Below are 26,436 nucleotides of genomic sequence, written 5' to 3'. Positions count from 1 at the left end.
AAGGACAATTTTGGTGGAGCCTCAGCAGACAGGATGGCATAGTTGGCAGAGTGGAGGGTGGCAAAGCTCTGAAGCTGATACTGAGAGCTGGAAATACACCAGACTGGGTTGTAATGGACCAGACAGGTTGGCGTGGCCCGCTGTGTTGTGAACTGTTGGTCGTGTTGAAGTACAGGAGGCCCAGTAGGAGCGGAAGGTGTTTGCTGATTTACGTATCTGATCGTGCTTCACTTTTTCTTTTTTTTAAAGACACACCTCTCACAAACATCCGCGTACTCCCTGAAATCTTTTCTTTTATGACAGAGGGGATTCTCCTCTGCTTTGTAGGACGGGGTTTACATCCACTGAACCAGACACTCCTGCTTCCTGTAACCCTCTGAGCCAACTTGTCGTCTTGCCAGCCATCGGTAACTTGGCGTCCCCGCTCTTCCTTTTTCCATGCGGTGATCACGTATGTCTATCCACAAGGAAGTCTGTCGACGTAGCTCGGCCTTTACAAATGAGATGTGACACATGGAAACGAAACAAATCCATTTTCCTGCATGAGCTCAGAAGAGCAAATAATATTTAGAACTTAAATGTATATTTAGAGGCCATATGCGTGTTTCTTCATGTCGCTGGGGAATACATGCTGAGAGGCTTCCATATGGTACCGGTCACAGAGGTCAAAGCATTAAAGTATCCATCACATGGTGCTTTCCACTGTTTCTGACTTATGCATGTCCCCATAAAGTAGAAACACACACTGCAGGATGTTTCTTACTTTGATAAATAATCATAAATAACATGAAGCACAACCAATATGTATTCTAAACAGATTCGACCAGTTCTTTATGCAAATATTTTGTATTTCATGACAGTATTCTGTTCTCATACATTTGGTTTTAGTTTTGTTTCCTGCTAAATTATCCAATGTTCCTCTTTTAATTTCTATATCTAACAAAATATGTGACTATAGCTCAGTGCAGAATCCACTCACGTGTGCAGTGAACACCTCAGCTTCCTTTCTCGATTTGCATGAATGGCTTCAAATCAATAAAGTGATATAGAGTAATGCGTTTAAAACATTCTTTTTTTTACAGTTTTTTTTATTAAAGCTTACAATCAAAATTATTTGTTTTAGAATATTGCATCATTTTCAAATTGCTACATTCAGGTGTATTGATGGAAAATTGAGTGAAAGGAAAAACTGAAAAAGTGGCAGAAGTGGTACAAGTTAATCACCTACTGTGCGCTGATGCAGTAATTCAACCAAAATCAACCCAGAATAAGTACTATGTATATATGCTGTCTTTCAGTACATTTACGAACTGATATTCCTTTCAGTTCGTCAACATTTCTGTATTAAAAGGGAAGCAGGAAGTCATACTTATGGAACATTCTCTTTAACCTCAAAAGCAACAGATAAATCAAACACATAGATGTTTTACCATGTTGAAATTACTCCTGCAGGCCGTGAAAGTTAATATCTATAAACAGTTCTGCTTTATGCTGGAAATACATAAGGAGAGGATGATGTAAACCGAAGTTCTCCTGGGGGAACTGTGTCATCTTCTTTCTTACTGTAAAACGTGTTAACATTATCCAGCTCTGTGACCACATCATCTTTTTATTGTATTTATTCAGGCTGTAGGGCTGCAGTGCTAATTTTAGTGCCGTGAGGTTGAAAGGAACATTATTCTTCAACTGTGGAAGAATGTGCTTCTCCCACTCTCTGGATATTTGTTTATTGTGGTTCCCATGGAGATTTTTTCACATTGCAGTGTGTTAAAGCTCTGAGCACTTGACCTGACTCTCCTGCACAGAAATTACACATGAAGCTGCTTGGCTTCCATGAGATATGTTTCATCAACAAGTGCAGATAGAAAACATTTTTTGCAGTTGATTCTGTTTTGCATTTCATTGTTTGAAAAAAAATGCATTTTGCAAAGTTCTTTGGCCAAAGTGGAAAAATGGGAAATGAGGGCGACAGAGGGTAAAGGCAGGACACTCGCTTACACTTCCAGCTCTTCCTTTGTGTGTGTTTGAGTGTGTGATTCCTTGGCTTTGTCTTGCCCGTTAAGTCTCGGTGTCATCTTTCTGCCATCTGCTGCTGCCACCCTACTAACACAAGCTGTATCATTTATAATACTCGGCCAATTCAAAACTTCTCTTCTCTTCTCTTGTTTTTTCTACTGTTTGTTAAAGAAGACCAGCAAAAGAAGCCTCATCTACAGTAGGAATTTCAAGAAATGCATCTGGTGCACATTTTTGTATATGTCATGAATTTTTAATTGTGCCCCGCCCCTCTGTCATGTATTAGTCATGGAGCAGTCTGCTTTGGCTGAAAATAGAGCCTAGCAACCCAGAAAAACAGAATGTATAGTAGGTGTGGGTACGCGCTGCAGCTCGTTCAACTGTGACACAGCACACACACTCTGCCGATTTCTTCCTCCCGGCAGTGTTTTCATTTCCTCCATTGTCCCCTCTGATTTAAGAATAATGACAATTTTCTCATGTCTTAGTAAAACGCCCTAACAGCCATACTTTGACATTTGTTTTCATTTTTCACATCAACATTTCTTCATTTAGGTAACAGTTTTATGGGCAGCGCATAAACTCCAGGACTTTGTGTTTTAAACTGAAATATAAAATAATAAATTCAGCATTGTAAAAGTTTCTTTCTGATGATTGGAGAATTACTGGTAGCAAGTAACATTCCTACAGACAACCAATGCTGCTTGGGTTATATTTTATAATTTTAGGAAATCGATAAAAAACATATGTCAGGAAGAACTTTTTAATTGGAAAGTATTTCAGTCAGTCAAAATTCGTCTTAATTTGTCCGGACAGGAATCAGAACCAAAATAAATATGAATAAACTGCCATATTTTTTTTCAATGAATTCCATAAAATTGAATTGAATAACTAACAAACTTTGACAATTTTTAAAATTTTATTTAATTTTCATATCAAAGGCTACTTATAATAGCACTAACTTATTTCCCCGGATAGTCAAATGCTGAAAGAAACTTGATGAACCTTTTTGGTTTAATATTACACAACCTGAATGTCATTGAGAACTTTATCTAAATAGAAATTTGAAAAACACAGTCATTAACTTTTTTTTTTTAACTTCAAGGATGACTTCTTTATCTCTCAGTCGGTGTTCCTGATAGAAAGCATGTAGCTCTTAGTGATAGATCTAACAGTTTGTCAAATCATGGCATAGCTGGAGATGACGGTATGTAGACTAGATTTCCAGATGTGAAGAGTCAATGCTGTTTTGTTAATTTCTTACAGACACATACTGTGAGTTCACCTGCTAGTCAAGAACAAGGTAAATATGCAAAAGTGTTGTTTTTTGCACAAATAAGATGTGTTGATCACTCATTCTATAAAGGACATATTTTTTGATCAGATCATGTTGATAGTTGTACTTTTCTCATTGCCATGGCCATCTAGAATACTTTCTCAGTAAAACATGATTGATCCAATGCACCCTTTGTTTTTTTTTTGTGTGTGTAATGCACCACAGATGATTACAGAACTTAAGTGCTCAAATGGGAATCTGGTATTTGTGGTTGCCTTTGCTTGCTAATGTATGGCTTAACAACGGAATCTGTCAACGTCTGTTCGTGAGCAAACTTATTATTTGGTTCCAGGCGTGTAATAATGTCCACCAGCTGACGCTGCACGTTGTTTTTAACACCTGACTATGTATTATTCAGCAAGCCACTCAGTTCAGAATTAGCACCCTGCATGTCGCCGTGCGTCTGCGTGTGCAACGGGCAGATTTTGTTGGTACTTAATGTTCTTGTTGACAGGAATGTGGGACGATCTCGCCACATCAGCCGGTCATCAGCCCACAAGCGGCATGTTTGTCCCGTGTGGCCAGATGAAATGCTGATGCATCAATGATGTCACTCTCATGGGCGATAAGACCTGCAGCTCCGGTCTGCTAATAACATGTTTCACTGCCTGCATAATGGCATAAACATACAGTAAAATGTGTGCTGCACCGTTGGGCTGAGTGTTTCATTAAATTGGACAGTGATTCATACACACTCGTGATAATGAACTCTATTTTTAAATTGCACATCAGAGACAAAAACGCTAATCAGAGTGTTGGCATTTTCCCCCCGCCCCTCTCATTTACATTAAAATTTAAATCAGCTGATGTGCTTTTAGTCTTTTCCAAACACTCAGTAGGTTGGTGTTGAGTCACTCTGATTGTCTGGTTAGTGAAAACACATTAGTTTAAATTTAAAACTATGATCATAAATGTAATATTCTAATTAAAAGTCTTCTGTCTTCATGCCTGCAGTGAGGAGGGGCAGAGCAAGAGACTGTTCTCCCCAGAAAGGTGCTAAAGTTTGTTCAGTGACTGGTTAAAAGATTTTCTGGGTGTTTCTTGTTTTGGTCTGATAAATGACCAAATGGAAGGAACCAGTGTGAACTATGTGTGAATGTTTGATCCCACCTTTTCTTATGTTGGTGTAAATGTTCAGTCATCTGGGACATAGCAGTCCTAAAATTCTCTAGTAATTTCTAAAAGGTGTTTCACCTCTCTTGTAAAAGGCCTCTCCGGTCAGAGCGGACATGTTTTTAAATAAGCGCTCATATGTCTACAAGGAAAGAGTTCAGTTCAAGAATCAGATTTTGTTTTTCTATAAAATTAGGCTATTATGAAAACCGAAGATGATCCTTGTTAGGAGAGAGATTTATGTTTTTATTTGTAATAATTAGTTTTTGAAATTCATTGGGGTTAAGTATTAATGCACCACTTTTATTCTTACACAGGTGACATACTTAGTTTTGTAAACCAAATACTCTCAAACTGCACAGGTGCTATATAGCTATAACTTTAATAAGTAGCAAAATTTATTTATTTCCCTGAATTATTTACTTAGTTAACACTTCTTGCTTATTTAATGTCAGTGCCATCTTTAGAAAAGTTTTTAGAACAGAAAAAAAAAATTGTTGAAATATAGTTTTGCTGCAAAGATAGACTGAACAAGTCCATTATTATTAGAAACCGTCCTTTGGAGAGACTTTGATACAGAAATAGATTTAAATATGTTGGCATTTAGAGAAGATCTAACTGACTCCCTACTGAGAGAGAGAAAATGTTAATGCTGATGTGTAGGCGAATGAGCATATTGAGGGAAAATAAAGTATTTCTAAAACTTTATTTTTGCAGTCTTATACTGTTCTTTTTGCCTTTTTAGAAAAATATCTAACCCCTTGTGTAGCATATGCTCTCCACTGCAAGAACTGTAATCTTGAACTGGTATTTGTTGGATGAGAACTAGATAAATGTGCCCTGCGTACAAAAGATCTTTGCGACTTTTTATTACCATTTCATCAAAGTTCAGAGCCTTTGACTTATAACTATTTCAGCAAAAACTAAAAATCTAAAAATAGAGAAAAAAACTACAAAATATCTGAGGTATTCTTGGACAGGAAAAGCTAATTTGGCACAAGAAGCAAAGCAAATTTGTGTCTGGTGTGTTTTTTCTGTGTATAACAATTTATGTTGGCAATAAATCTTCCAGCATTGGAAAGCCTGTGTATCTGCTTTTAAATATTACAGCATTAGTAATAAAAATCAATTGGAGGGTTCAGCAGCAGAGATTATTATGTGGGTTGCTCCCATGAAAAGTGGTGGAGGCTTCTTAAGTGCTTTTGTAACCAAGTTTTGTTGGCGAGTCAGACAAGCTGCCTTTTTTAGCCGAATCAAGAATTATTTCCTGTCTCTGCAAAATGAGCGTCTGAAACCTAAATACACTTTGACAAGAGATACCATCATGAGAAATCCTCACACCTCAACTTGACAGCATTATGAAGCTAAACTCCCTAAATCCTGGAACTTTGGGTTATTCCACACATAGATCTGAGAGTTTATCCAGCTGCAGAGCTGTGCATGGGCATTTATCGTATTGTTTATCATTTATCGTGATAAAGTTCCTATCATGATGATGATTGGTTTATTGATATCATGACAAATTCCAGTTAATGATGTTGGCATTGTTAGTTTTACTATTTTATCCACTGTTTGTTCAATGAAAACATTAGTAAATATCAATAAATTTGAAAACATGATTTAATGCAGTTATGATTTGCAGTTTAAGGATATGAATCGCACTTCATGTGACTGGTGTCCTAAAGTTACAAATGGGAATGTTTTCCAACATCAGTATTTGTGTTTCTGGGTCTACAATTGCTGTGTCACAGTCACAGCTATACAGTTACCTAAAAAAGAAGTAGTTATTATTGTCACTTTTATTGTTATCACAATTGTACCACAAAATATTGTGATACAATAAAATTAATTATTATCTCCCTTCCTCTTCCTCTTTCTTAAATAATACGGTTGTATTAGAATATTAAATAAATATCACATAGCTAATTATAAAAACTATAGGAAAAAGTTCATCCATCTACAGCTGTTGTTTTGACAAAATATTAGCAAAAAAGTGAAATAAAAATTATAGTTTATTAAATACTACATAAGTAACTTGTGTTGTATGATAAATTTCTGACATATTGTGCTACACATGTACCTTCACAATGAACTCGCATGTAAAGAAACCCAGTTATATTATCTATTGGGGACTTTAGTTATTTACTGTTAAATCTTGCCACTTCTTCAGGAAATAAATCCTTCTTTCTCAGCTCTAAGAATAACTAAATGTTTAAATACCTGCCAAAAAAAGGACAGCAGGGTTTTTTATTGGACTAAACGCTCTGAAAAGCTCCGCTAACACATTCATATTATGTGTTAGAATGAATTAACTGGGTGCCAACAGCAGCACTGACACTCCCTCTGTGTGTTTAGTCATGCAAAGTCCATTTTGACTCAGACCTTAATGAGACATGAGCGGCTGCAGTTGTCAGAGCTGACCTTAAAGCTTCCAGTCAAGGAGGGCTAGCTTTTTCTTTTTCTTTGTTTTGTTTTTGTTCAAGACGTTAGACAGACAACTTGACTGAGCTTGAATCAAAGGGAATGATTCATGCTGCTGAAATTTAAAAATGAAGGATAAAAGCATTCAGGCTGATGAGGAAGACTGATGCAAACAGATTTGAGTGCATATTAATTAGGATGACTAAATTGCGCTCAGGAGGAAGTACCGTAAGAGGAGGAACCTTTCAGGAGCTGAATGTAGGAATCGAGCATCTGCTGCCATCTGAATACATGTGACATTAGGAGATGGGGTGAGAATTATGTACTAAACAAACATGCACAAATAGGAGCGCGTTTGCGTAGCAAGGCGGTCTGTGTGTCTCTCCATCCATCCATCCTTCCATCCATCCATCCCGGCGCACAGGCTAAACTGAGCTTTTTTGCCTCCACGAGCCAAAACAGCTTTCTCCCACTCTGCACAAATTAGCAGCAGCCCACGCTCCACTCGCACATAACTGTCAGAGCACAGACGCTGCAGGAAGCGAGGAGGAGGGAGGGGAAGGTGAGAGAAGCAGTGATGGGAGGAGGAGGAGGAGTGGAGAATGGTAAAAACAGCGGAGGAGAGTGGGAGAAGGAGCAGAAGTGACAGTTACTGAAGACCACAAGTGGTTTTTGTTGCTCGCAGAAGGGCTTCGTTATGGATCCTTGACAGTTGTTGTTTTTTGTGTTTTTTTTTTTTTTGTGAGGCTTTGAGCACATAGGCATATTTTGTCTGCAAAGTGTTGATATGAAAGGACGGAGAGTGATTTAAGGTGGAGGCACACCACTTGGCCTGCTCCTAAGCTCTATCTTATAGTTCTACTTGTCAATAATCTATGAGCACTTAAAAACCTACGAGTGGGTTAGACGGAGAGAGAAGGAGTGGGTGTAAATGTGATGAATGGAGATGGGTGGGGGGTGGGTGGAGATGCTAAAAGGAACAGAACTGCAATTTTAGGAGGAGAGGGTCTGAAAAAGCAGGGAAAACGGAGGAATGGCACATTATGCAAATATCTTCAGCCTCATTACCATTTCAAAACTCTGGAAAAGGAAATCACAAAAGTGGGGAGAAACATTTCTTTTGACGAAACCAAACTTTCATATTGGGGGTCTCCATTTCTATACACGCTCTGATCGCTTCTGAGTCACATTAGACAGGATTTAGACGCAAAACCTTGAATCCTTTCGGAATTCGTACCCCGTATTGAAACATCAAATGTGACGCATGGAGAGAAGAGCGAGGAAGTGCAGAGGAAGAAGGGACAGCAGGAGTATTGAAATGACAGAGACGGACAGTGAGGTGTGTTCCAGAGGACAACTGCTCTGGAGGTCACTGCGACCAGACTCTTGTCTTCCGGCCAGACCCCTTCGCCTCCCCCTTCGCCTCCTCCTCTTCATGCTGAAACATGTTGGACTTCTCATGTAGCTGAATGCTGGACCTTAATTCAGAATTTGTTAACCCTACATCCTCTTTTCAGGCCTTTTTATCCAAAATTAGAAATGCATTAAAATATGCAAATAAGTAATATTCAATTCCTCTTTTAAATAAGAAAAAAAAAACATTTTATTGCCAAGAATGCAATTGCATAACATTCCTTTGGTAATATGTAGCAAAGGATGCATCTGTAGCTAAAATAAACCACACCTACATGTGAAATGTTCAGCCCATTCTGCTCGACGTAACGTCAATACAGAAAAAGGTGCTAAATAGTTTTTTTTGTACAGCATTTGAATCAAGCGAAGTTAAAATTAGACCAGTTAAAGAGTTCTGGGTAGAAAATACAGACCGATGTTTATTTATCATGAATGGATAATGTACATATTTTTGTACAGTTTTGGTTTAATCACTTCTCTAAATGTGTTGTTCTGTGAGCAAATGGCCTTTTTGAGTCTGTATACTCCAGTTAGCAATTAATCGATTACCAAATTAGTTGAAAATTATTTCAATAATCGATTCACCATGATTAACTTGATTAATCGTTTCAGCCATGCTGTGTTTTCTTATGCTCTAGAAATGTAACATCCTCTCTTCTTTCCTCTCCTATTTTCTTCCTTTACTGTTTTACTCGAGTTCATACTCAGACAATCACAGATCCAGGAGAGCATTCCAGAAGAAATGCGTTTTCAGAGTGAAGTATGGTGCCTCTAAAGCATTAAGCATTAATCATTCATGTTAGAGATATATTATTTACCAATATGACCACATTGCTAATTGCTTATGTTGAATTTTGAGCTCTGGATTACAGCAATGACACTGACAATCCTGAACTCAAACTCACTCCTTTTCCCTAATGGAAGACCACCTGTTTTGTACACATGCTCATCAGGGAGCCTTCATGGCTTCCAGATGGGCTACATGAGCCCAGGACCAAACCTCCCCACCCACTGTTACTCCCTGACCTGGCATGGGCACCTCCACTTACTGCCAGTTTGGTATCGACAAGAGTTGTTGAGCAGCTGCCACTTTTCTGTTGAGCCACATTTACAAATACAAACTTGCAGGGGGAAAAAAAACCCCAAAGCACTCTCTTTCTGAAACAGTGAGGTTCAAGAGGGACTGGAGAAACCAGATGCTGCTATTTAGATGTAATTTCTTAATTACTTCTATAAAAGCTGGGGTTTCATACCTTGCCTGGTCTGGAGTATGGGTGTTAATAGGAAGCCAAGAGAGAAAGAGAACAGAAATCACCTCAGAGAAGCAGTTTTTGCTGCTCAGTCTGGGAAGGGTTTCTATACCGTTTCCAAATAACTTGGGGCTCATTCACACCAGCCCTGTTTGGTCTCCTTTAATCGAACTAGAGTTTGATTGTCTAGAAAAACTGGTTTGTTTGGGGAATTGTGAATGCATAATCAAACTCTGATGCCAACCAAAATAACAAACCTTGATATGCCTACCAAACTAGGTTTCGGTTCAGGTAGAGTGAACTCTGGTGCCTTACGAATGCATATGTGAACACCAAGTGGACGAAAGACTGCTCGAAAAGCAGGAAGCAGACTTAAGTTTATGGCAACACAAATAAAGGAACTAGAATAGCTTGGTTAGAGTAGTGCCCTTTGCCTGATTAGCTTAAGAGAATGAGGATGCAATTTATCTAATATTCATTAGTAAAATTGTATTAAACTGTTTAACAGTAATTGTATTAGACTTAATTTCAATGCCAGAAAGTCCTTGACTTGCACCTTATGAAACCATAACTCTGCTGCAGGTTTCACCACAAACTTGTAGCAGAATTTATGGTGAAAGTAAATTAGATTCCAACAGATAACAAGAGGAGCACTTTCTAATTACATTTAAGGACATAACCATAGACTGCGGTTGTCATGGTGATTCGTTTAAAAAGGGACACCACTTTCACATTCAGGTCTTAGAAAGTGAGGCAGTCTCTCTGGAGTCAGACGCTTTTTGTGTTCCAGAAGAGCAGACAGTGTTTTAACCTACTTTGTCTGCCTGGGGTCCATTATCCCGACAGATACAAGCAAGTTCTGAGACCAAGTTTGTCTGGATCTGGTGGATGGGGGAAGATTTTACCATGTTACCAGGTTATAAATATTGCATGGGGCCTGGTGTGTTTTGCTGTTTTGGCTGCCAGGATCAGCTTTCACAAACGTATTGGGAGTCAGCAGAGTGGGCTATTGTTAGTCTGTGTGTTTGAACAGAGAGTCTCTTATCGGGATTTTTGTTAGACAAACAGGTTTAACAAAGAAAGAAGTTCACAGTTTCTCAACGCATCTCACAGAAAGCGCTTGATGGAGTTTTTCTTTTTTTTAAAACTGTTTTTAATAGCATTTTAACTGGATATGGTTTAAATGTTGATTTCATTTCAAAACTTTAATTCTAGCTAAGTATTAATACTAACTTTTACCGAGGTATGTTACATAACATAAATATAAAACACAACATAATTTAGAATGGTGTAAATACTGTAGTAATTCACTATGAACTTTTAAAGTCTGCATTTTACAGTTTATGTCTTATTGTGGGCATTATTTAATAGCAGTTTTATACCATATTTGAAAATAAGAGGTATTTTTATATGAGCATTATCTACATATTTACTGTATAAAAACTGCACCAGCTTCAAACCCAGTTTGCTGTAATAAAGTGCCTAAAGTGAGGCTGCCTCTGTGACTGCATGACATAAAGTTAAAAATAATCACCCTTTTTGTTTTAAAATACAAAAGGGCGAATAATCTGGTGCTGATCTGTTGTATTTCTGTAGTGTTAAACAATTAAGGAAGAAACAAGTAAACAGAGTCTTTAACTCTGTTGAATCTTGGATTTTCTAAACAGTTTCCCGTCCTGGTTTGTCTCTGGTCTCGGATTCTGTTTAATACCTTTCAATTTCAGTAAAGTTGGTCACTTACGGTTGGACAATGACACTGTTGGACACTATTTACTCTGGAGAAAGAAGGTTCTGGGTTTGAATTCTGTGACTGTTAATTCATCTCTATTATTTACTGTTAGCTGTGTGCAAACGACGTTGACCTGTGTGTCTTTGTGCTGCCCTGTAGCAGACAGGGCAGGGTGTACCCCGCCTCTTGCCTAATGACCCCTGGAGAGACACGCCGGCCCCCACACCTCTGCACAGACGATGGATGAATGGTCAATTAGGACGCTAAATTCAATTTCCCGCCAAAAGATTCAAACAAATTGTACTTTAGAAACATTCCAGCTCATTTTTTAAATGGTTGTGGTATTAATCCTATCAGAGCATGAAATACCACTCATCCTTTGCCTTCCTCTTAAGCTCAATTGCTTATGCAGAGGTGAACTTTGTAAAGGCTTTTAAAGGCCTTACCATGACCAAATGTGTCCACAAGAATCTTCTATCTATTATAGATGACTCCTTATAAGTTCAGACCCATTGCTGTTTGCTCAAAAAGGCCCTGACACCATCTGAACCAGAGGCTAGCCTTCCCTAATCCGGGAAGGGGGAGTTCACTACACACACACTGATAGCCTAATGGTTATAACATAGCTTTCAGTGTGTTTCACCACAGTCTCTTTTAAAGAAAGAAATAGACAATGGTTTGCCAACTTATATTGCCTCTAAGAGTTTTCTAAGTCAAGTACATAAGTTCAGACAGAATGAAGGAGGGAGTTAGATGTTTATGCATCCATCTTGTCATGGTTTGTGTCTTATCAGCGTGGCTTATTAGTTCAAAGGAGACCGAGACAAGTATAAACATTCCTCACAGAATAAACTGTTGCATGAATGATGTTCAGATTTTGTCTCGGAGGCTCTTATTCGCAATCGGAACGTGATCTTTTCTTAGTGTTCATCTGCCTCACACAGATGCTGTGAAAAAGGGATTCAGCTATCCAGATCAATCTGGCCCTATGTAAAAATATAATTTTTCCCTAAAAATGAGCAAGTTTGCCACTATTGGTAGCAACAGCTGCAATTAAGAATGTGTGGTAACTAGTAATGAGTCTTTACATCCTTGCACCACTCCAAAACTTTAGTTCAGGTCATTATTTCAGAGATTGACTTGCTGATGTGGATCATTGTCCTGCTGCATTTTAGATGTTCTTAATTCTTTGGTTATTTCTTGAATGAGTCATTGATGCCGTCTTGGATTAATTTCGGTAACCTACCACTTTTCAGAAGAACTTTGGTTCATTTGGGTCCCAAAACCTTGCAAATAACTGTGTAACCCTTTCAAAATAGAAAGATCGATAGTGACTTTTTTTCCTCATCTGCTCTTTTAATTTTTTTGGATAGACACTCGATGGGTTGCCTTTGAGGTTATTTAGCTTACTTTGTGATGTAAAAAAGGTTCCATGTTTGGGATTTCTTGAATCTACTTGTCTAGCAGAAATTAGGCTTTGGTTAAGTTGAACAGATGGGTCTAAAAATATGTATTATGGGCATTTATTCATAACTTAATAAAGGGGGTAGGTAGATTTTCACCAAGGTTGAGGTTGGCTTGGATAATTTAAAGCTGGGAGATCCAAGGTGTAACCCGCCTCCCTCTGCAGCCCTGCTCAGCTTAAGTGGGTATAGATGATAGACAGATCTGAAAAATTTATCTGTGAAAAAAGCAAAGAGCAGAAATCTGTAATGGGGGAAATGCTTTTCCACAGCAAAGTCTGACTGGTTTCCTATGGAACTGGAGGGTTATGGACTGATGAACTGATCTGATTCTGTGACCTCTTAGATTTGAAGAGCACAGGCAGCACTGTGGTGTGCTGACATCTCTTATAAGTTCAGTTTCGCATCACTCACAGTTAATGGCTCTGCGTCTGCTGCAAGCTGCGCTGCAGTCGGGAAAGGCATTACCATTGAGATGGAAGGAGAGGATGTAAAATATGAATGAAAGGAACTCCCCGCTGGAGGCAACGACTCAAGTATTCTCATCCTGTCATGTTGTCTGGGTGTTTGGAAAGCCTTGATATTTCAAGGTGCTCTTCAGGACTCTTTGAGAGTTGTTGGTTTTGTTGAATATCAAGAACAAAGCTGGATGCTACAGTGAGGCTGGAGCAGCTTCAAGCATAAATTTTGTTTGATTTTATTTAATTTTTAAAAAAATATTAGGTACCTTTTAAATTGCATCTGAATAGCACAGGTCAAATTCTTACACCATAATACCTTACCTTGTAAAGTAGAGCCTGTCGGTATGAAGTGGTCTGGCTTTATAAATTTGAAGTATTAAAATGTTTAAGTAACACAAAGCTACCTTTTAGTTCTTTTTAGTCAGGCTTATGAGTAAACTGATTCTCTTTGGCCAAGCAAATGATAACAGTAAAATTTTTTTTTTTTTTTAATTAGCCATAAAATAATGCATTTCTTAAAATTAAAGAGTAGTGTCTTTGCTTTAATCCTCCTGCGTTCTTAGGAGATGGTGTCATTTAGGCCCCACCAGCTTTTTACTCTGTGCGCAGTTCACTTTTACAAGGGTTTTGTTGTGTGTGGTTTTGGGAACTGACAGTCTGACGGGACAACCGCCACCCCTTCCTCCCTGTTTTGGCAGTGTGTTTATTTTTAGAAAAGATTATTTTGAGGTGAAGAATCATATTTAGCTTCTGCACTTTGACAAAACCAAAATACCAAAGTGCGTGTAGGGGTGTGTGTATGTGTTTGGTTTTGTGTGGGAAAGGGGGAGTAGTGAGTCTCTGTATTATAAATAACCCAAATCAATAATAAACGACACTGATATGTAGAGTTGGGTCTGGGGTCCTCTGAGGAGATGGATGAAAAAAGCAGCCCTCTTCTCCACCTTCCTCCTCCTCCCCCTCCTCCCCAGGCGCAGTGAGGCAGAAGACAAGAGCATAGGAAGCTGAAAACATTAGAGGTGCCGTCTTCTCCCCCCACAAGCCTCGACAGACTTGTGGTTATGAAGTGCACGCTCGCCTCGTGGGTGTGTGTGCGGGAATGTGTGTATATTACGAGTCCGACGCTGTGCATTACTTATTCATCAGCAATGTCTGCCTGCTTGCCACAATGTGTATTTCAGCATGCCTTGCAATCATTATGCCACATGTATTATTTAAGGCACACGTGTGCGCGCTGACTCCAATGCAGATTGCTACACGAACTATTTATCCCGCATAAATAGTCCCTCAGAATCCTGTGAATTACTGCAAAAAGCGTCTTTCACACACCTATTATCTTTTCTGTAAAGTCTTTGTGGCCAAAACACCAACATTCATTCAACTTTTTTCTTCTGCTCTTGTCTTCAAAAGCTGGAAGATTTTTCTTTGCAGACTGCTTAGAGTCTCTGTTTTTTTCCTGGTGTAGTTGACATGCTTGTGCCTGTAAGATCTAGAAGTTACCAAGATGTGGAAAGCAGCAATGGAGCTGAGTGAGCTTTCATAATCTTTTCTGTTCTGCTGTGGTTTAGGAGCCAAACAAAGCAATGCAGCTCCAAATTGTTGAACTTCTCCAAACAGAATAAAAGTATCAACGTTTTACAAACTGCTTGCAGGAATTTGCATTTAGTTGAGGATTACTTAGTTTGGATTTGATCAATCTAAGTGGATGGGTGCATTACTTAATGAGTATTCTGTTGCTTCATGATTTATGAAAAATACAGATAAAACCCAGTTTGTTGATGTTTTTGATTTTAGTTTTTGATTCATTTGTTTATTTTTTTTATACTCAAGTGTTGGGGAAAAATAAATTAAGTTCAGCAAAGTAAGGAATTTGACATTTTTAGGAAGTCTGAAATTCTGCATGCAGATTTACATTTCACTACAAGTCAGGTAAATTTTTATGTATCAAATGTGTATTCTATATCATGACTTCTGTTGACGTTAGAAGGATGACCTTTTCTGTAATCATGTCTGCCCCCAGCCTATAAATGCAGTAGAATCTGCAATTAAACGTGTGGTGGCAGGACCAATCGGCTTTTATTAGGCCACATAGATTTTTGAGCCCTAATGGGTGTTTTCACACTAGATGGTCTTGTAGACTCGCTTCGACTGGGGACCAAAATTGTAACATTTGATTCACTTTTCTGCTTATTGTTGAATCAGGAACACTGACCTTTTCCGAGTGAAATGAGGCCCTCAGTACTTGGATGTCATTCTGGGGTCTTTTGGGGCCTCATGGATGAGCTGTTGATGTTTTTTGGGGGGTGGCCCCTCCTGGAAAGGTTTACCACTGCTCCCTTTTTGCTCAACCTGTTTAATTATTTTAAAATTAAGACATGATGGCAAAACATGACATGATGTGTGTTTTTTTTGACTAAATTGTTTTCTGACAAGCAACACATTTCCTTTTCTTTCTTTTTTGTATTTTCTTTTTTTTATTTTTATTTTTTTACATAGGATCAAGTTAGTTTGAATAACTTTTTTTCTCCCTAATAAAAGGGTTTCTTTAGTGAAGTAAAAATACACCAGTACACAGTGTGCTTAAGATACCTGAACAGTTATTGGTTAGTTAAGTAAATGCTACTCCAATGACAGTCCTGAACAGGTTCTGACCTTTTTTCAGAGGAAGTGATATTTCTTTGCGTGACAGGTTCCTGCCTTACCTCCATGGGTCTTTGACTGTGTAACTTGCACACCACCCTATGTGCATGCATTGATTTTTGTTATTCTTTCTGTGCAAAGTTCACTTGGTTTGCTTCTGCTCTGCTTCACTGCCCTCCCTGGGGGTGATTCTCCCTGATCTAAAAATGAAAGATGTGTTTGCCTTTGTGTGTTTGTGTGTGCCATTGTGGTTTGGGATCACCAGCATTAGCTGTTGCCGGTGTCATGGCTGCATGGAGCTCAGCTAAGCCTTTGACGTCAATGCCGTACAACAAGCTGATAACACAGACCTTTATCGCAGCCAGGTGTGTGGGTGTGTTGTCAGATCAAACAAAACTAGGCTTCCTGGATTCTGCGCCATACTTCAGAAATAGCTACCGCAAACATACACATTATCAGACCACCCAACATGCATATATGTTGTGACCTCACTACTTGCCGCTTTATCATCACATCTATAGGTTGCTTTTCAGAACATTAGTTGATTTCGAGCAGTTGCTTGTTGAAAACTCCTGAATCATTGGTTCCGCCTCATTGAAGCTGCAGTCAGATCTTTCTGCAGCATCACAATATGGCCAAAATTATCCGTCTTCCATTTGTTCTTTCCACTTGTTGATTTCTTTCACTGTTCACTTCAACCTTGGCTGCAGGATTAAGCTCCATTATTGCTTGAGTTTAATGTTAATATATTAAACAGTCACCATACTAAACACTTGTGCTAAAAGTGTTTTTGCCCAGTCACTGTCACATTCAGGTAGTGTTATTTTCATCCTTTGAGAAACTCCCAAAAGTAAATGAAGCAACACAGAAGATGTGCCAATTTTTGAAAAAGGGAAAAAAAGAATTTGTTGTTTTTGGGTTTTTTGGCACTAGTGGCCTTTATTTGCAGTAGATTAGACAGGAAATGGGCAGAGAGAGAAGGGTGATGACATGCAGCAAAGGTTTCGGGTTGGGAATTGAACTCCGGACGACTGACGGCGCTGAGGACTAAGAGTCTCCATATATGTACAGGTTGCTCTGCCTCTGTAGCACACATCATCCTATTTGTTGCTTTTTAATAACAGATGTCATTTGTAATTTAAGCTATTTCCTCGTGATTTTATGATTTACTTTAATATGTTTTATTATGACAAATTCAGTTTTTTGCCAGTTTCAATCCTTTTGACTGATTTCATTTTTAAACCCCCCCCCCCTATTTTTTATATTTCAATTATTTTTATAATTTCTGTAATTAAAAATAAATCTTTACCTGCATCACAGCAATTAGTCCCATTTAATAATTGCTGATTGCCTTTTTGCCCATTTTTCTGGAAGTGTAATGATTTATATATTTTGTGATAAGCTTCAGATCTTTAAGGTTGGAAGGTCTCTTTGCCATCACTCCAATTTTAGCTTCTTTTGAAGATGCTTTACTAGATTAATGACTCGAAAATTGTAACATTACTTCCAGTTATGCCTGCATAATATGAAGAAATCTTTTGATGCCGACAATATGAGTAAATATCGCGATACTGATATAAGTTGTAAAATTTTGAATTTTATCAATGTCATTTTGTCCGGAGTGAGCATCGGCTGCCATGAGGCTTATCAGGCACAATAAATTACAATTGATTTTCTTTCATATTTATTTTTAGATTATTTATGAACATATTTTTCATGCATGGCAGACTCTCCAGCCTAACTGGGTGCTCACGTTTCCGATTATCTTCTTTAGTACTTCAGAACTGAAAAGCTCTTGAATTCGGTCATTTTATTTTGTTTGTGTTGTTTTACATTCACATCTTGTAAAGTTTAGGAGAAAAGCTGCCTTCACACCTCTTTTTTTCACCGTGAGAATGAAAATAACCATAATCAACTGCCACTCCTTTTTTATTGGAAAACATTTGCATAAACTTTCACTCTTGCCCAATGTTCTGCTGTGCGGCTCTCTGTCAGCGCTGCCCGCAGGAACATGTGCATTTCACATGTGTCCTCTCACTTTCGCATGACAGAAAGCCATCAGAAAGCAACCACTTGTCAGAATGATGAACGACCAAGTTCTGTGAAATTTGCCACAGTTATTTCACTCGCTGAGTAAACAGCCATCCGCGCTGCAGGCAGGCCATTTTTCCTAATCACTTTTTGTTCCCAGTTCTGATGGAAATGAAGGAACATCAAAATATCAATCATGAAAAAATAGACTTAATAAAAAAAATGCATACTTATAAAAACGTACATGAGAATAATCAATAAAAATAAAAATACTCAATCAAAATTTTGTTCAAATTTAAATATAATAAAGTGGAAGATCTCCATATAATAATTATCAATTATTTTCCATATACAAACTGGATTCCTCTGGTGAGTTAGAAATGACTGATTTTGGCTGATGTACATTGAAATTGTATTAATTGTCATACATTTCTATTTGTATGTATATAATATCTCTGGCATCTCCAGCTTCTTCGGTGTTGTAAGACACTCACATCTTTTAGTCCTGTTCCTGTTGTGATTCATCCTCTGACTTTTCTTTCTGTTCCTGTTTTCTAAGAATTGCTCCATTGAATTATTCAGAGTAACACTTCCCTCAGTTTGTATTAGAATAAAGTTGCATAAAGTCTCAGCCCCTATTTATCTGTAAAAGAACTAGCTGGAGCTCTGTTCGTGATGATTTTTATCTTCAGTGGCTGCAAAATGTTTCGCTTGCAAGCTGCATCTATTGTTGAGTCAAGTTCACAGCAGCTATCTGTGTGAAGAGTTCCTGTTGTGTAGGAGGTTTTTAAAACAGACAAAAGCCAGGAAGGTGTGCGTGTATGTGTGTGTGCAACATGTAGAAGATTAAATGTGAGCAAGTGCAACTGCTCAGTCAAAACATGAAGAGGCCCTGCACAAAAGCTCTGGGTTTGTTTGGCCAGAAGCTGACACTGCCTCTTTTTTTTTTTTTTTTTTTGTCAGGCAGTGAATTAGGAGGTAGGGAGCTAGTGACGCTCGTAAAATCCTTAACATGCCTGAGACTGCCCTGTGATGTCACTGAGAGAGGGAGGGAGAGTGGGAGGAGACCAGACCAACGGAGAGAGAGAGAAAGAGAGCGAGGCGGCTGGAGAGCGGAGCAAAACAGGCTCAGTGAGAGGAGGCAGAGAGCGGAGACGACTCTGTCAGAAATTTCTTCCTGCTTCGGATCTGAAGTGGAGGGGAACGCTGCTTTCTGTATTTCTTTCAGCTGATTAAAAAAACAAAAAAACAAACTAAAGCACTTTTTAAAAAGCTCCTGCTCAGATCTTCAAACACACTCTCACACCAACGTGCAACAAGCGGACAGCACGGCACAACTGATGGGTGAGAGCTTTTTCCTGCAGTTTGACTTCTCTACAAGGAGTTCCTCTATAAAATGCTTTGCAAATGTCTTTTTTTCCTCAGCAGCCTTTCATAGTTTATACTTTTATGCTGAAATGCGTTTATGTTTATAATGCAGGTGTGACTGTGTGTGTGTGTCCTGTTGAGAAGAGAGTTTGTGGGTGTGCGGCTTTGAGTGGTGACAGTGTTTATTGAATGGTACTGATGTATGGACGCTCAGCAGCCTTCAGCTGAATGGAGCAGATGGCTGTGCCTGTCCCTCCATACAGTCTGCTGCGAACACATGAGGCTGTTTGTGTTTATTCCTGAGTGTGCTAAGATGCATATGAACCTTTCAAAAAGTTCATCCTGTTTAATGCGTGCCTTAGATTGGAGAAAAGTCCACAGAAACAGACATTATTTTGCACATTTTTCTTGAGTGTTCTCATTTTTTGTGTGTGTTTTTGTTTTGGCTGTTAAAATAATAATAATGATTGTGAATGTTTACCCAGCTGCAAATACAACAGTCTTAAACACCTTTTTGACTGTTTGATCCACTTGAGTCAGACCTTGGGAGTGCAGGCTCGCTTTCGTCATAAAAAAGTGAAAACAGATGAGGAGAAAACAAAGAGGTGGCAGCGCACCATAACACTCACCGTCACTAAGTACCCATCCCAAGCTTTGGGGTGCCTTCAGCAGCTTATGCAGCACATGCAGGCTGATTGTGGAGTTGAACTAGCACCCCACCATTATTGGTCAGCCGTCTTCCTCAGGCCCCTCCCTTACTTCGCTGTCCAACCAACCGCTGGCTACAATCCAACCAGTCACCATGGCGTTTGCCTCCATCCTCTCTGAGTACCTGGGGTTTATTTTTTGAGTAGGGGTAAGAGGATGGGGGGTCGTTATATCAGCATTTTTTTCTTTTTAATTCTCAACCTCCAAGGTTTTATGCACACATAGCTTGTGACTAAGTGTGCAGACTCAGTTTTCGAGGCGCGGTGTGTAAACATGCAGGGATTTTTCTGTGGATGCAGGGAGACCCAGGGGGGCGAGGATCTCCCCCCTGGGAATCCTGCGCTATAAATAACCCTGCCTGTGTGATCCATAGTCTTCTGCTGAGGGGGACGTGGGATGGGCTGAGTCAGAGCTGGCCTGATGGATGAACAGACTAATGAGAAAGGCCCTGACATTTCTCTTGATTATTGTAGTTTTACTCTCACTGACTTTGGCTTCCTTTTGAAGCAGCTTCTTGTCTCTCACATCCTCCTTCATTTCTTTATTTATCCTCCTGAGCTTAAGTATTCTGTTAGCTGCTCACACGCGTGCTGAAGCTGCTGTTTACGTTCTTCGAGGTGCATATAAAAAAATTAGAATATCATCAAAAATATTCAAGTCAAGAAAGTGGAACTTGTACACAGTTTCATGACAGAGTCACACAGATCATCTGTTTATTCAAGTTAGCTTTGATTATTGCAGCCAATGAAAGCCCACAATTCAGCTTGTGTTGCATATAGTACATTTATTACAAAAATGTTATACTATAGTTTTTCAAGTTGCTTCATGCCAGCATATTTGTGGAAAGTTAAGTGGATAGAAAAGTGCTAAATTTGTTATATTTTCAGCTGGTGTGGTTTGTTTCCACACTGCACTGTGTCAAATGAACCAAACTAATTGAAAACACTATTCCTCCTCCTCGCCTTTAGTGGCTCTGCACTAAGAACGGCTGAAGGAAACTACACAAAAACCTCAAAAGAAGACAAGAGCATAACTTCTTTCTTCACAAAATGTAAACGAAAATGGAGTAGAATCAAATTTTAGGGTTGTAGGATTTCTCTTTGAGAAAAGAGCATGAGGCATTTCCTTCTTGTTTTGGTTGTATTTACCCAGAATGCCCTGTGCTGTTGTCTGCTTCCTTCTTTTGAAGCTGTCTCCAGTCCACATATGCATTAAAACTGTGCCAAAGTTCACTCCAACCAAACCAAGATGCAGGTTTGTGTGGACCAGAGTTTATTGTTTTGATCGGCATTAGAGTTCGGCTGCACATTCACACCTCTACAAGCAAACTGGACTTTATACGAAATTAAATTAGTTTGATTAAAGTGGACCAAACAGTGCAAATCCACCCTTAGTCTCAACAGGATTTTAAAGCAAAAGCTCCACACCTCTACAGTGTGGTGTAGAGACTATAGGGCCACTTCACCACACGGTAGAAACTCTACTGTGTGGTGAAGCTGAAGCAGCCTCAGTGAACCACAGGATGATCACTTCCATGCCAATCTGCATTGGTGCAGCAATTCATGTTATAGGAGCCTTAACTGAATTGCATTTATATACCATACAGTACGTCAATGTACGTTTCATCAGGCTGACATTTCTCTATAAAAAACACTTATTTCCAGGTTTTATGTCCAGGTTTTATGTAGAGTTGTACAACATGTCAAGTTGCAATCATTGTAGAAATATCAATATGTGCAATAGGGTAATTGCAACGGACTTCTTTCTTAAGAGTCAATAATATGTGAATTATTTTTCCCTCAGTGTTTCTTTAAAAATTGCACTGTGAGTTGAACCGACTTCAAAGTCGAAATCAGAAGAAGCTGTAAAAAAAAAAAAAAAAATGCTTGTCAAACAAGATGGTAGTTTTTGGAGGAGTTAATGTCACCGTGGAAACCCAAAAGGTGACTTGTTTTAAAAAAAACAAATCTAATTTTCCACTAATTAAATCTTCAAAATCAGAATTTTTCCATGAGCCAACCCTAAATAATTGCAATTAATGTGATTGTTGCAATTACATATTTTGCTGCATTTGTCATTACCTGTCAGGCATGAATCTTTAAATCATCAATCACTCTGTGTCGTGAACCTAAGTTTCATTTTTTCCAATTCAAAATATTTTTATTGAAGTTTGCATGTAGTTTTTACACATTAACAGACAGGGAATAACTTTTCCACAATACTTCGACTTACATCTCTAATTTGCACATCTGAGTGAAACATCAGACCTGAGAGCAACAGGTGTTAATCGGCAGTTCGGAGTTTTTCCTGCAGCAGGAGCGTTTAAGCTGTGCACCGTCACTGTGAGTCATCTTGTGCGACCTCCTGTCCTCGTGTTGGCACAGCAACATTAACCTCATGTCACTTTCATTGAGGGTTTGTAAACTGGGCTAATTCGCTCCCAGGTGCTGGCCACCCTGCATGTCTGCCGCCTTCGACAAAGCTGTGTTTACTGTAAACAGCTCCTTCAGGTTGTTTTCTGAGAGCTGCTGTCTCTTTTAACATTACGCACAAATGATACAGATGCTTCCTGTGTATTGTTGAAACATAGAATGTCCAGATTTGTAAAACAAACAGTTCAACAGTTGTGAAAACATACGGAAACACAATTAAATCAGGGTTTGTAGCTGATGTTGAACTGCAGGATTGGCGCTCTGCATATCGTAAGTTTCTTCTTTTTATGGAGAGAGAGTTCATTCTTAGATTACGTCTCTGTAGACAGCATTATCTCTTGGTCTTTATTTCTGAGCTGTTGTGGTTGGCCTCTGAGTTGCTGGAGCTGTGATTACTCCATGATTTTTCTCCATCTCTGATGCTTCCTGTGTTGCTTTCTTTGCTTTGTTTTAGCCTGTAGATACTCTGACCACAGCTTTGTTAGTCACTAGCGATGTTTAAAAGAAACTATTCTGAATCCTTGATTTGAAAAGCAATCTTAATTTAGAGGCAACATTTAACAGATTTCAAATACAATGCTGTATAATCCCTTTATTTTGGACTGAATTCAAACATATACTGCCTCTATCAAGGAACTCCACATATTTTCTTAATTTATTAAGGTTTGTGACATTTAATTGACAATTTAGAAAAATCTTACATAGAATGGTTAATAGTTACGGAAACATATGTAAATAATGTGTTTGGTGAGTCATTTATTAAAAATTGCAGCCTATTTTGGTGTGCAATTTTTTCATAGCTGTAAATGCTGCAGTGCAGATTACTTTGTAAAGTAAATTAGCCATCAATATTGTAATTTACTAAAGTACAGGAAACATTCCAAAAATAGGATGACAGAAAGGATGTACTGTATGTCATTTACAGGCAGCAGGTAAACAGTTGCATGTAAATTTCAGTCAGCCATAAGGAAATATTTTTGTTGTCTCTTTTGACGGGAAGTTAAGTTTTGCATTTTTCATAAGCTCTAGCCCTAGATGTCAATACGGTATAACTCCGTCACTGGACTTTCAAGATACAATTCATGTTTTCATTAGAGCATGGCAGTGAGACTGAGTGGGTGAATGGAAGATTACAATAGGTGTTTTCCATCCAGAATACATTTGCATTTAGTCACTCTAACATACTTGAGATCTGTTAAAAAATAGTCTTAAAAATACCCTAAATCATATCTTTTAGTCATTTTTCTTTATTGTATTCCTTGACTCCACTATGAGCGTGACCCTCTGTCCCCCTTAATGTGTTAACTCTGATTTTCCTGAAGTTAGATTCTGGAGTTTGAAAACAAAATATGTGTATAGGTTTATGTCTGGTTGAACAATGTGTGTGCCCCGTTGATTTGTTTTTTTCTTTTTTGGGGGGGATTTTATTGTAATCCATAGGGGGGCCCCGAAGAAAATCTTTGGGAACCACTGACATAAAGTAACCTAATTTTCTAATAAATATTCCACCAAGTTAAAACACTATGTTGATAAAATTTTTGTCTTTTGTGAAATGATGTCCAGTTGCTGTCAACATGTGACTTTGTGTAGTGAATGAAGTAAGTCTAGGCAAATGTCAGCCCCAGACATAAAAGTGAGTCTCTATCAAAAATTTATTTTGTAGTAAAGCAGGAAGTAGTTCTGCAGTGGCCCTGTTGTGTTGACAAAGTCAGTTGATAAAGACTTGTCATCAAGCTGGCCTTGGCTCAGACTTCATTTCTATATTTATCAAGCTTCCCAACTCGTCTAGCAACAGGTTTTTTTTGTTGTTGTTGTTTTGTTTTGCTTTTGTCCATAAGCACACTTATCAACTTTTTCTGTGGCTATCTTCAGTCAGTTGTGAAAAGATGATGCTGCTCTGAGCAATTCGCCCCACCCCAAGCACTCACAGGTGTAACAGTCTTAACGCTGGAGTCCCTTCCAGCTGTAGTGAGAGCAGCAGATGTTCATCGCTTTATCAACTGTACTGCAAATGAACTCTATATCTGCAAAGCTGCCACTGGTTGGGTTGTTGTTATGGTGGACAATATGTACTATAACAATGACCATAATTCACAGATTGGCACTCAGCCTATGGGCAAACAAGGTTTAATTTGACATTGATGTTTAATATTCATTAGCTATCTAAGTGAACACTTGGCTGGCATATGTAGATGTACAGTATGTGTACACAATGAATGTGAGAAGTGGTTATAAAGGAATGACTGAAAAGTTGCAAAAAGTTCATGTCTTCATCAGTCAAGCTTTTTTTGGAAGACTATGAAGTCTACAGAAGTGTCCTCCAGACTTTCCTTACTAAAAAACAAACCCCTCTAATGTCCAGCTCTGAGACAGGTCCGAACAAGCACAGCGATACGCATCAGCAAAGCACCAGCATGTCTGGCCTGGCCACACCCTTTCTTTTCTCCCTGCCGTCCGTTGGGTGGTGTCAAGTTTCCCTTCTCTACTAAAAACCTGCCCGGTACCAAAGATGTCATTGGCTACCTCAGCAAATTGGCTACCCCTCAGTTTGCCACCTCATTGGTCACTGGGGACAGCAGGACGTGCATGATAGGCTCAGGATACTTTGCATTGGCTTCGGAGTATCGATCCCTGGCAGAGGGCTTGGCACGGTGGAAGGTGGTTCTCCATGGAGCAGATATTGATCAGGAAACACTGACAGCAAGACAAGACTTTGAGTTTGTGAAATTAAAGATTACTCTCAACTTGCACTCCCAACTTCAGTTTTGGCTTTTATGTTTGTGTAAAACTCCTCTATATATTCACTTTCACTAATAAAACAAATTTCTAGCTAGTTGCTAGTGCATGTGGTAAGACAGCGTATAGAGGGTTTAAACCTGGCAAAGAATTTGTGTGTTTTTATGTTTCACTACTGTGTGTGGTTCTGCAGCACTTTAAGCTGCTGTTTTACTTGTTGGAGTGAAATAATCTGATTGCATCAGTCCTCTAGCTGTTTGCTCCTTCTATCCCTGTTGTATGGATTATGCCTATAAAGCAGATTAAATGTTGCAGATTGAAAGACCAAGAGGGGACAGAACATAAACTCTAACTATTTAAAGCTTTATTCTGCATCTGACTTTATGATTTCTTTTTGTACCTTCAGTTTTTGATTCTTAACACACAAAAAGATTCTTATATAATGCAGCTGACTTATTCTTAAACATGTCTCAGTTTTCTATCTTCCAGTCTTCAGTGTCACTGTCTTTCTTTCTGTCATTTGAGTTTTCTGGAGCCACATCATGTATGGCAAAACACAAATATTTGGAGGAAAATTATATCCCCAGTTTTCCCCCCTGCATTCAGTGTTTCTCTTTTTGAAAAAGGTTTCATCTGTGAATGTTTCTAAAAGACAGCTTAAGGTTGTCATTGTCATAGTTCTCCCCAATTTAGTAAATTAGTAGTTGTGTGATGGTTTGCCTCATGTGTCCCTGTCCTTATTGGCTTTTAGAAAAATTCTTATTTTTCCCAGTTTTTCTTACACATCCATTGAGTTTTGAAAACTATACATTTTTTCCAGTTTTTTGTATTTTCAAGTAATTCTAATCAATGTTTACTTCCTGTTATTTTTAATTGACGTAAACATTGTCAAAGATAACACATTGTGGGAGATTCTCTTGGTTTGATCTTTTGCTTTGTATTTTACTGTTTGTTTTTTGTTTCTTCAAATTTTCTTTTTACATGTCACTTTTCCATATGCATTTTAAATTTCTCTTCAAATCTGATCACATTTTAAATGTGATTTGACTTCGGACTTATTTCTGTTTTGCTTCATACTTCCTTTACTCTAAGAATAGGATCATATCAGTCGTGCCGAGATATAATAATTGTTATATTTTAAGCTTCAAGAGCTAATTTTATCCGCCTGAACATGTACTTATTGCTTTGAATGCTGCAACCCTTAAAAGACATCATTTTTTATGTCCAATAAGGGCATCTAATTTTGATACATGTATATCCTCTCAGAGCTGTTAAACAACCTAAAGAGGAATCACTTTACATTTGCAATCATATCATAC

General features: G+C 38.5%; 1 protein-coding gene across 5 annotated transcripts in view; it reads left to right on the top strand.

Moving 5' to 3' along the window:
- hdac4 (histone deacetylase 4) overlaps window positions 1–26,436 on the top strand; it is a 125,668-nt gene that overhangs the window by 32,725 nt on the left and 66,507 nt on the right. The window contains exon 1 of one of the 5 annotated variants that reach the window (XM_032566763.1): window positions 18,982–19,217. The exons of the other annotated variants lie outside the window; for them this stretch is intronic. Within the exon in view, the coding sequence (XP_032422654.1) occupies window positions 19,214–19,217 (4 nt within the window). The 5' untranslated portion in view covers window positions 18,982–19,213. Of the gene's footprint in view, window positions 1–18,981; window positions 19,218–26,436 lie in introns of those variants that run through there. 5 annotated transcript variants of the gene reach the window in all.

Source organism: Xiphophorus hellerii, chromosome 7 (genome assembly GCF_003331165.1).
Source record: "Xiphophorus hellerii strain 12219 chromosome 7, Xiphophorus_hellerii-4.1, whole genome shotgun sequence".
In the NCBI taxonomy this organism is placed as follows: domain Eukaryota; kingdom Metazoa; phylum Chordata; class Actinopteri; order Cyprinodontiformes; family Poeciliidae; genus Xiphophorus; species Xiphophorus hellerii.
This window is presented reverse-complemented; position numbering and strand designations above follow the sequence as displayed.